We start from the raw sequence: 12,076 nt of genomic DNA on the forward strand, positions 1-12,076 counted from the left end.
GCCGCCGGAGTCGGCCGCCGTTGCTCCCTGTACGCGAGGAGGATGAGACACGCCCGATCTGCCCCAGTTACTCGTCAACGCTTGCACTTGGGCCGCGCCCCTCCCAAGGCCCAGTCGCTTGTGCCCTGCTGCAGCCTTAGCCCACCAGATCACCGACCCAAGGCCCGCGAGGTGAGCACAAGCCACCCCATCCCTGTTTGCTTATGTGACGCTCTGGGCGCTGAATATTATCATGCGCTCACCCAGTTTCGGCCCATGTATGTTTTTTTCCAGCACCTGGGAATTTGTTAATTAATCCAGTAAAACAGATTTGCAGAAAAGTCCCTCTAGATCATGCATTTAACAACTCACAAACGGTGCATCATATTAAAACAAATTATATATGAAATATGCTTAGAATTTTGTCTAGTTTCATAATATCCAACTTTCATCTATGTTTAAAATGTTTAAAATGTTGTTTGGTTAAATTTGCTCCTATGCCATGTTAAAATGCTTTAATTCATAACTAAATAACCATAGCTCCAAACCTAACAAACTTTAGACGTAAATGGGGTAGAAAAATGCCTAGTTTAACATGGTGGTTTTACTTTGCATGCTTAACAACTCTAAAATTGTGTTTAGGGCAGAACATTACCAAATCTAAAATATGCACATTAGGGTTTTCCGGACTTGTTTGCTTGTTGTTCCGGCCTCATTTAAACTTGACTAGATAGTTAGTTTACTTATGCCTCACCTCTTGCCATGCTAACCAACATTTAATTTTGTTGAGTACATAAACAAGATCGAACTAAATAATCAAATGTGGTGTTTCGGCAATATGCAACTCGTTGCATATTGAGCTCCACTTAATTTGTAGGATTGCTTGTGCACTTTGCCATGCCATGCTTCATTAATCCGGACATGCATCATACTTGGTTGTGCATCATGCCATGTTCATGTGATGGTTGTTTACTATGTTGTTTGCTTCTTTCCGGTGTTGCTTCTTTGGATTAGTTTCGATAACGTCGCGTTTGTGAGGATCCGTTCGACTACGTCCGTTTGGCTTCATCATGGACTCATTCTTCTTCCTTGCGAAATTTCAGGCAAGATGACCATACCCTCGAAATCACTTCTATCTTTGCTTTGCTAGTTGCTCGCTCTATTGCTATGCTGTGATACCTACCACTTGCTATATCATGCCTCCCATATTGCCATGTCAAGCCTCTAACCCATCTTTCCTAGCAAACCGTTGTTTGGCTATGTTACCGCTTTGCTCAGCCCCTCTTATAGCGTTGCTAGTTGCAGGTGAAGATGAAGTTTGTTCCATGTTGGAACATGGTTATGTTGGGATATCACAATATCTCTTATTTAACTAATGCATCTATATACTTGGTAAAGGGTGGAAGGCTCGGCCTTATGCCTGGTGTTTTGTTCCACTCTTACCGCCCTAGTTTCTGTCATACCAGTGCTATGTTCCTTGATTTTGTGTCTTACATGGTTGGGTGTTATGGGGACCCCTTGACAGTTCGCTTTGAATAAAACTCCTCCAACAAGGCCCAACCTTGGTTTTACCATTTGCCTCACCACCACCTACTTTTCCCTTGGGAGTCGCTCCCGAGGGTCATCGTTATTTTAACCCCACCCCCCCGGGCCAGTGCTTCTCTAAATGTTGGTCCAACCTAAGCGATGTCCGGTGCCCCCTAGGCAACCAGGGTCTATGCCAACCCGACGTCTTGCTCATCCGGTGTGCCCTGAGAACGAGATATGTGCAGCTCCTATCGGGATTTGTCGGCACATTCGGGCGGCTTTGCTAGTCTTGTTTTACCATTATCGAAATGTCTTGTAACCGGGATTCCGAGTCTGATCGGGTCTTCCTGAGAGAAGGAATATCCTTCGTTGACCGTGAGAGCTTATGATGAGCTAAGTTGGGAAACCCCTGCAGGGTTTTGAACTTTTGAAAGTCGTGCCCGCGGTTATGGGCAGATGGGAATTTGTTAATATCCGGTTGTAGAAAACTTGAAACTAAACTTAATTAAAATACATCAACCGCGTGTGTAGCCGTGATGGTCTCTTTTCGGCGGAGCCCGGGAAGTGAACATGGTTCTTGTGTTATGCTTGATCGTAAGTAGTTTCAGGATCACTTCTTGACCACTTCTAGTTCACGACCGTTGCATTGCTTCTCTTCTCGCTCTTATTTGCGTATGTTAGCCACCATATATGCTTAGTGCTTGCTGCAGCTCCACCTCACTACCCCTTTCTTACCCATAAGCTTAAATAGTCTTGATCGCGAGGGTGTGAGATTGCTGAGTCCTCGTGACTCACAGATACTTCCAAACAGTTGCAGGTGCCGATGATACCAGTGCAGGTGACGCAATCTAGCTCAAGTGGGAGCTCGATGAAGATCGTGTTCGTTGTGTTCTTTCGTTTCCAGTTGATCAGTAGTGGAGTCCAGTCGGGGCGAACGGGGATCTAGCATTAGGGTGGTCTTCTTTTATTTTGGTTCCATAGTCGGACCTTGATTGTATTCTGGATGATGTAATGCTATATTTATGTATTGTGTGAAGTGGCGATTGTAAGTCAACTCTTTATCCCTCTCTTATTTAGTACATGGGATGTGTAAAGATTACCCCTCTTGCGACATGCCTATTATGCGGTTATGCCTCTAAGTCGTGCGCCGACACGTGGGAGATATAGTCGCATCGTGGGTGTTACATTGCACTAGAGGGAAGAAAGAGCGAACCACCTGAAATTTTCGTGCCAATATTCTTTGCGTGCGACGCGAGGGTTTTGTCTAGGACGGACGCGAGGGAATTTTTTGTCCCCTCACCTTCGGCTGCCATCTTGGCGCTAAGAGGTGAGGGGACCTCGCATCTTCAAGAGTTCTACTTTGTTATCGTCTAATGGTCATCATTTTTTGGGAATAAATTTACACGTTCTTTTGACGGTGCCATGAGATTGGAGAGTTTTCCGTCCTCGCAGATTCAATTATTCGGATCTGATGAATTTATGTTGGTGTCTTAGACTTTTTTATTGGTTTGATTATTTGTGGAGTTGAAATCTTTAATTGACATCGTGGTGAAGATATTGTGATCCGACGGCCTGCACTTCTAGGGGATCATCCCCGGCCCAAGTATGTTCATGGATCAAGACTTTCCATCTTTTTGGATGGGCGACTCAAGCCGCTTTCAAAAACCACTATTGATAATGTTCGTGCGTATGAAAAAGTGACAACATCGTTGCTCAGTCCAATTGCATCCTCTTTATCGAAGTCTTCCGAGTATTTTTTCTAACAGAGATTGATAGGCAAATAAGGTGTTTTAAAGATATTTCATTGTAATTCTTAATCGTAGGAGTTACTTTATTTTTTTAGATTTTAGATCCAAATCACTATACCTGTAATTTTATTTATACTCATAACAATTATGGGTGTTTTTTGAAAAACAAACCTCAAACGTTCGTCGGAGGGTGCCTTCACGAGCGAACGAATCGTTCGTTCGAGGGCAGCCCCTAGCTGACGTCCCCCTGATATTAGGTCCATGTTATTTAAAGTTCATCAAAAGAAATACAGTTTTGCAACCATAATCGAATTATCAGCTCTGGGGACAGATGAAACTTAACGGACCCTGCATCTAAACCGGATGGATTTAATTCTTTAGGTCTTCCTTGAGGGTAACTCAATGTTTCTTGAACTAATCATTACTTGACGATGGGCGCCGTCGATGTTGTGGAGTAGGTGTAGTGCAGGATCAGCCGTACGATTTGAGGAACATACTACGAGACGCGAACATGAACATCCCAAGGTATCCATCAAGAAAGTCAAGCAAATATCCTCCCAAGGTGAAAACGTCAAGCATACACTTCTGAAAATCGCAAAACGCCGCCTATTTCTTCTGGAAGTGTCAAAAATCGTCTCTAGATGTCTGTCATTGACACTGTATGAAGCAAAGATCGAGAAGAACCAATGTTAAAATATAAACTAACGACCATACAAGGAGAAACAATACGTGTCTGCGCGTATATAAAATCTTGGGATTAGTCCATAAGCCATGGTGCGGCTGCACATGTGCACGCTACCCGCATCATTCATTCGTGGTGACCTTGCCCACTCTCCCAAGCTACGGATCAATCAAAGGGAAGGCTATATAAACACACAGGATCATCACAAGATCATAACACATCTAGCCAGAAGCAAATCCCCCTTGGAGAACACGATCAAACAGATAAGCAAAGAACACACAGCTCCCAGATCGGCTCCGTGCAGATAAGTTTGAAGCGGCATCCTGCATCCATAGATAGAAATCGACATGGCGCCGGCTCCCATTCGAGCTATTGCGGTGGTGCTGCTCACGTTCGTCTGCTGTGGGTGTGCCATGGCCGCGGGCAAAGCACCCATCAAATGGTTGAGGGCGCACGCGACGTTCTACGGCGGCGCCGATGCATCTGACACCATGGGTGGAGCGTGCGGGTATGGTAACCTGTACTCCGCGGGGTACGGTACGCGGACGGCGGCGCTGAGCACGGTGCTGTTCAACGACGGTGCGGCGTGTGGGCAGTGCTACAAGATCGCGTGCGACCGCAAGCTCGCAGATCCCATGTGGTGCAAACCAGGCGTCTCGGTGACGGTGACGGCCACGAACTTCTGCCCACCTAACAACGCGCTCCCGAGCGACAATGGCGGCTGGTGTAACCCACCGAGGCCACACTTTGACATGGCGCAACCGGCATGGGAGAAGATCGGCGTTTACAAGGGCGGCATCATCCCCGTCATGTACCAGAGGTACGCACGCATGAGTTTTCTTAAAAAATTGTAATTATCCTCAAAAGTTAAAATTGCTTAAAGTTGGTAGAAAATTGATTTTTCTGTAGGGTCCCGTGCGTGAAGAAGGGTGGGGTGCGGTTCAAGATCGATGGTCATGATTATTTCAACCTAGTTACTGTGATGAACGTCGCAGCTGCCGGCTCAATCAAATCCATGGATGTCAAGAGCTCTGATTCAAACGATTGGATGCCAATGTCCCGTAACTGGGGTGCCAACTGGCACTCTCTAGCAAATCTTACCGGAAAATTGCTCTCGTTCAGGTTGACCGACACGGATGGGCAGACAGTTGAGTTCAACAATATTGTGCCTGCTGGATGGAAGTTTGGGCAAACATTTGCAAGCAAACAACAGTTCAAGTGATCATTCTCCGGTGATCAATTTAGAATATGATTGGTTCATAAATGTACCATCATACGTACATTGTAGCAATATTGTTGAATTTAATTATTTGTGTCATGGTGTTTAATTACATTAATTTTATGCAGTTCTTGTATATACGCTACATCAATTCATTGATAAAGGCATGTAACATGCTTGTATGTGATTAACTTGTTCTATGTTTTTATGTTTACATAAATTTGGATGGTGTACATAAAGTATGGCTGATTCTACCGAGTTTCATCTAATGTATATTTTTTTTATACTTGTGGAAACCAACATTTACAAAAATGTAAGTCAAATGGTCGTGTGCATAATATTGATACAGAGGCTGGGGTGACCCTCCTTTCCAAAGAAACAATATAAGGCTATAAATAGAAGGGTCAGTTAGTCTTTAGACATTTAACACAAGAATGTACACATACTAATCAAGGGAAGACAACGGAATGTGATCGGAGGATTTTTCTCGAAAAGCAGGACAACCCATGGGCTTTGCATCGAGCGATGCACACAGTTATCTTTATTGCATTATTCAACAAGGCCTTACAAAATAAATACACAAGTTGATGAAAAATCAGTTTGTGTTTACTAATGTCTTTGAGTTCGAGTTCTCACATTTTTTTAAGTTCAATACATGTAGTATGTTGTCCACAGAAAGCACAATACACCGGAAACATACTGTTAGGAAATCCCAAAGAAAGCAAATCATCTGGTGGATACAAGAAACTCATTTTTCACTAGTAGTACATGACCGTTAGATCACCATAAATATGTCACACATATCTCATCCATCAGATCACCATACTTGTGTTTAAAAAAAATCACAATCACTGGTTCTAAATAAATAAATTATGTATATGCTATCTGTGGTACCTCCCTCCAATCTTTGTGCAAGGTCTCTTACCAGACCTTTGGGCTCTGATATTTGTCCTTGGGTGTCCAAGGTGGTCAAATGCGACTATGCCTTCATGACCAACGAAAAGCAGGAAAAAAGAAACACGTATAGCCTTTCGTTAAAAGTTAATAGACAAAGTTATACATAAAAAATGGCAACCAATTTTTCATTGTTTTACTCCAAACTTTGTGGTGGTGATGCTTTAAGTGTACATGGGAGATAAAAATCAACTACAAGACCTACAAGGCAACACAAAATCAAAATAAAATATTAGTGCTTCATCAAGTTTTATAAGTAATGTCAACATATCACAAGGAAATGATTCATCAAGTTTATCTCAAGTTAGTTCGAAAAGTTGCTACAAAGGAAATGATTGGTGACCCCCTAAAATTTCCATGAATGTTGGCCAAGTCAAGGACTTTCTCTATTTTAGCGATCCAATCACATTGAGTTCATAGGCATGCTGATATTTTAGAAAGGAGAGAATGAGGTTGCTAAGCTAAGTTTCCCTCTCCATGTCCTCAGAGATCAACCAGAAGGCCCTCAAAAGTCTTTCATTTCTCCATTATATCTACCTACTTTCACTCCTTCAGATCCTCTGAGCTCTTCCACTTCAGATCTTCCGAACGATTATCCAGATATAGCCATTAAAAAACCCGCTGCTCAGAGCTCTTGAGTGAGACCAATCCAAACCGTTGAAGCACTCTTCTCCCATCTTTGTCCACTTTTCAGAACTTCCAAACAGCTTCGCTCAGGATTTCTGAACGATCCAGATACATGCGAAGGTGTAAGGTTGGTTAGTCGGAGCCTCTATATATACAACCTTGTTTGGACCTTTTGAGCAGTTCTAAACTTTCTACCTTTATCATTGTTTGGTGATTTCAAGTTGATCACTCTAAGGTTCGGAGTAGTGCTAAAAAGTGTATCACATACAGATTGTTGGTCCTGCCTATTCATCCCCCACCTATCCCATCAATTCACTAGAAACAAACTTCACTCTCATCATATTTTCTGAGAGATAAAACCAGCTTCTTGTGTCGAGTTCAAAGGGTTTTGTACTTCAGCCATCAAGCCCAAGTCTTTAATCTCTAATTCCCTCTTTTCTTTCCTCTCCTACGTCTACAATCCAAATATATATTCGGAGAGAGTTTTGTTTTGAGAGTAGAGGATATTATCAGTTGAAGCACATGTGCAAGGATTCATCAACAGCAAAATCAATCTTGTTATATTTGAAGGATGTGCGGCTCCTATATCGGCTAGGTGTGCTTGGAAGCCTTCAAGGCGTGAAGGAACCAAGAAGTTTTTGGGGAACGTAGTATTTCAAAAAAATTCCTACGATCACGCAAGATCTATCTAGGAGAAGCATAGCAACGAGCGGGGGAGAGTGTGTCTACGTACCCACGTAGACCGAAAGCGGAAGCGTTTAGTAACGCGGTTGATGTAGTCGAACATCTTCGAGATCCAACCGATCAAGTACCGAACGCACGGCACCTCCGTGATCTGCACACGTTCAGCTCGATGACGTCCCTCGAACTCTTGATCCAGTTGAGGCCGAGGGAGAGTTTCATCAGCACGACGGCGTGGTGATGGTGACGATGAAGTTACTGACGCAGGGCTTCGCCTAAGCACTACGACAATATGACTGAGGTGGAAAACTGTGGAGGGGGGCACCACACACGGCTAAAGATCAACTTGTGTCTATGGGGTGCCCTCCTCCCCCATATATAAAGGAGGGGAGGAAGAGGAGGGCCGGCCACAAGGGGCGCGCCCAAGGGGGGGGATCCTACTTCTAGTAGGAGTAGGTTCCCCCCTTTCCTAGTAGGACAAGAAGGAAGGAGAGGAAGAAGAGAAGGAAAGGGGGGCCGGCCCCCTAGCCCTAGTCCAATTCGGTTTGGGCAAGGGGGCGCGCGCCACGCCTTGGCCTGCCTCCTCTCGTTCACCATTAGGCCCATGAGGCCCAATAACTTCCGGGAGGGGGGGTTCTGGTAACCCCCGGTACTCCGAAACTTATCCGAAACGATCCGAACCATTCCGGTGTCCGAATGTAGCCTTCCATATATGAATCTTTATGTCTCGACCATTTCGAAACTCATAGTCATGTCCGTGCTCTCATCCGGGACTTCGAAACAACCTTCGGTACATTAAATCACATAAACTCATAATACGAATCGTCATCAAACGTTAAGCGTTCGGACCCTACGGGTTCGAGAACTATGTAGACATGACCGAGACACATCTCCGGTCAATAACCAATAGCAGAACCTGGATGCTCATATTGTTTCCTACATATTATACGAAGATCTTTATCGGTCAAACCGCACAACAACACACGTTATTCCCTTTGTCATCGGTATGTTACTTGCCCGAGATTTGATCGCCGGTATCATCATACCTAGTTCAATCTCGTTACCGGCAAGTCTCTTTACTCGTTCCATAATGCAACATCCCATAACTAACTCATTAGTCACATTGCTTGCAAGGCTCATAGTTATGTGCATTACCGAGAGGGACCAGAGATACCTCTCCGATACACGGAGTGACAAATCCTAATCTCGATCTATGCCAACTCAACAAACACCATCGGAGACACCTGTAGAGAATCTTTATAATCACCCAGTTATGTTGTGACGTTTGATAGCACACAAGGTGTTCCTCCAGTATTCAGGAGTTGCATAATCTCATAGTCAGAGGAACATGTATAAGTCATGAAGAAAGCAATAGCAATAAAACTTAACGATCATTATGCTAAGCTAACGGATGGGTCTTGTCCATCACATCATTCTCCTAATAATGTGATCCCGTTCATCAAATGACAACACATGTCTATGGTTAGGAAACTTAACCATCTTTGATTAACGAGCTAGTCTAGCAGAGGCTTACTAGGGACACTGTGTTTTGTCTATGTATCCACACATGTATCAAGTTTCCGGTTAATACAATTCTAGCATGAATAATAAACATTTATCATGATATAAGGAAATATAAATAACAACTTTATTATCGCCTCTAGGAAATATTTCCTTCGGAAGTTTGTATGGGCTTGGAGATCGCCTACTTTCTGAAGTCTACCGAAAGTGAGGCTAGACTGTCGTGGTCGTATGCCATGATAGCATAGATTGGTTGCTCCTTCGTGTACCCTTTGTGGGTGATAGACCTTCGTGGAACTCACAACTAGAATCTTTGTCATCCTAGAATCCTAGTGATTTGAAGCCTTCATCTACATGGAGTGGTACAGACCTAACTTTTTCAACCACGGGAAAAATCTTCATCAAGCCAGCCTGTATTTGCATTCATCTAACCCTATCCTTACTTCTGCTTGTGCAAGTTTGTTGTCTTACGTTGCTCTACTCTACTAGACTTGAATCTGTAGGGTGTTCATTAGGCTACCGGTAGAAAAGTTTAAAATTGCCAAAGAAACTTAAATTTGGGAGGATATGCTTGTTATCTATTCACCACCATCCCATGTAGACTATATTAAACGATCCTACAATTGCTCAAATGATAGGTCACCATCGCTACACTGTTGGGGAACATAGTAATTTCAAAAAAAATCCTACGCACACGCAAGATCATGGTGATGCACAACAACGAGAGGGGAGAGTATCATCTATGTACCCTTGTAGACCATAAGCGGAAGCGTTATGAGAACGCGGTTGATGTAGTCGAACGTCTTCACGACCCGGCCGATCCAAGTACCGAACGCACGACACCTCCGAGTTCAGCACACGTTCAGCTCGATGACGTCCCACGAACTCCGATCCAGCAGAGCTTTACGGGAGAGTTCTGTTAGCACGACGGCGTGATGACGGTGATGATGTTGCTACCGATGCAAGGCTTCACCTAAGCACCGCTACGATATGATCGAGGTGGATTATGGTGGAGGGGGGCACCGCACACGGCTTGGAACAATCAACTTGTGTGTTCTAGGGTGCCCCCTGCCCCCATATATAAAGGAGCAAGGGGGAGACTGGCCGGCCCTTGCAGGGCGCGCCAGGAGGAGGAGTCCTTCTAGTAGGAGGAGGACTCCCCTTTCCTACTCCTACTAGGAGGGGGAAAGGAAGGAGGAGAGGGAGAAGGAAGGAGAGGGAGGAAAGGAGGAAAGGGGGGCCGGCCCCCTAGTCCAATTCAGTTTGGGCTAGGGGGCTGCGCGCCCTGCCTCCTCTCTTCCACCACTTGGCCCATGAGGCCCAATACTTCTTCCCCGTATTCCCGTAACTCCCCGGTACTCCAAAAAATACCTGAATCATTCGGAACCTTTCCAATGTCCGAATATAGTCATCCAATATATCGATCTTTACGTCTCGACTATTTCAAGACTCCTCGTCATGTCCCCGATCTCATCCGGGACTCCAAACTACCTTCGGTACATCAAATCACATAACCTCATAATACAGATCATCACCGAACGTTAAGCGTGCGGACCCTACGGGTTCGAGAACTATGTAGACATGACCGAGACACGTCTCCGGTCAATAACCAATAGCGGAACCTAGATGTTCATATTGGCTCCTACATATTCTACGAAGATCTTTATCGGTCAAACCGCACAACAACATACATTGTTCCCTTTGTCATCGATATGTTACTTGCCCGAGATTCGATCGTCGGTATCTCAATACCTAGTTCAATCTCATTACCGGAAAGTCTCTTTACTCGTTTCTGTAATGCATCATCCCGCAGCTAGCTCATTAGTTGCATTGCTTGCAAGGCTTATAGTGATGTGCATTACTGAGAGGGCCCAGAGATACCTCTCTGACAATCGGAGTGACAAATCCTAATCTCGATCTATGCCAACTCAACAAGTACCATCGGAGACACCTGTAGAGCACCTTTATAATCACCAGTTATGGTGTGATGTTTGGTAGCACACAAAGTGTTCCTCCGGTAATCGGGAGTTGCATAATCGCATAGTCATAGGAACATGTATAAGTCATGAAGAAAGCAATAGCAGTAAACTAAAATGATCAAGTGCTAAGCTAATGGAATGGGTCAAGTCAATCACATCATTCTCGTAATGATGTGATCCCATTTATCAAAATGACAACTCATGTCTATGGTTAGGAAACATAACCATCTTTGATCAACGAGCTAGTTAAGTAGAGGCATACTAGTGACACTCTGTTTGTCTATGTATTCACACATGTATTATGTTTCCGGTTAATACAACTCTAGCACGAATAATAAACATTTATCATGAAATAAGGAAATAAATAATAACTTTATTATTGCCTCTAGGGCATATTTCCTTTAGTCTCCCACTTGCACTAGATTCAATAATCTAGATTACACAGTAATGATTCTAACACCCATGGAGCCTTGGTGCTGATCATGTTTTGCTCGTGAGAGAGGCTTAGTCAACGGGTCTGCAACATTCAGATCCGTATGTATCTTGCAAATCTCTATGTCTCCCACCTGGACTTGATCGTGGATGGAATTGAAGCGTCTCTTGATGTGTTTGGTTCTCTTGTGAAATCTGGATTCCTTTGCCAAGGCAATTGCACCAGTATTGTCACAAAAGATTTTCATTGGACCCGATGCACTAGGTATGACACTTAGATCGGATATGAACTCCTTCATCCAGACTCCTTCATTTGCTGCTTCCGAAGCAGCTATGTACCCCACTTCACACATAGATCCCGCCACGACGCTTTGTTTAGAACTGCTCCAACTGACAGCTCCACTGTTCAATATAAACACGTATCCGGTTTGTGATTTAGAATCGTCCGGATCAGTGTGAAAGCTTGCATCGACGTAACTATTTACTACGAGCTCTTTGTCACCTCCATAAACGAGAAACATATCCTTAGTCCTTTTCAGGTATTTCAGGATATTCTTGACCGCTGTCCAGTGATCCACTCCTGGATTACTTTGGTACCTCCTTGCTAAACTAATAGCAAGGCACACATCAGGTCTGGTACACAGCATCGCGTACATGATAGAGCCTATGGCTGAAGCATAGGGAACACATTTCATTTCCTCTCTATCTTCTGCAGTGGTTGGGCATT

General features: G+C 44.1%; 1 protein-coding gene across 1 annotated transcript; it reads left to right on the forward strand.

Moving 5' to 3' along the window:
* Nucleotides 1–4,166: 4,166 nt before the first annotated feature.
* LOC125548222 (expansin-A24) lies at nt 4,167–5,407 on the forward strand. The gene is made up of 2 exons (XM_048711884.2): nt 4,167–4,756; nt 4,846–5,407. The coding sequence occupies exons 1-2, from the start codon at nt 4,284–4,286 to the stop codon at nt 5,156–5,158; spliced, it is 786 nt and encodes a 261-aa protein (XP_048567841.1). The 5' UTR covers nt 4,167–4,283; the 3' UTR covers nt 5,159–5,407.
* The last annotated feature ends 6,669 nt before the right edge of the window (nt 5,408–12,076 follow it).

This window comes from Triticum urartu, chromosome 3A (genome assembly GCF_056163025.1).
Source record: "Triticum urartu cultivar PI428250 chromosome 3A, HENAU_Tu73, whole genome shotgun sequence".
Lineage (NCBI taxonomy): Eukaryota > Viridiplantae > Streptophyta > Magnoliopsida > Poales > Poaceae > Triticum > Triticum urartu.

What these genes read in the sequence shown, in the direction of transcription:
- LOC125548222 (XM_048711884.2), top strand. Translation starts at nt 4,284, where the DNA reads ATGGCGCCGGCTCCCATTCGAGCTATTGCGGTGGTGCTGCTCACGTTC. An exon ending in ATCCCCGTCATGTACCAGAG is followed by an intron (nt 4,757 to 4,845) that starts GTACGCACGCAT and finishes ATTTTTCTGTAG; the next exon opens with GGTCCCGTGCGTGAAGAAGG.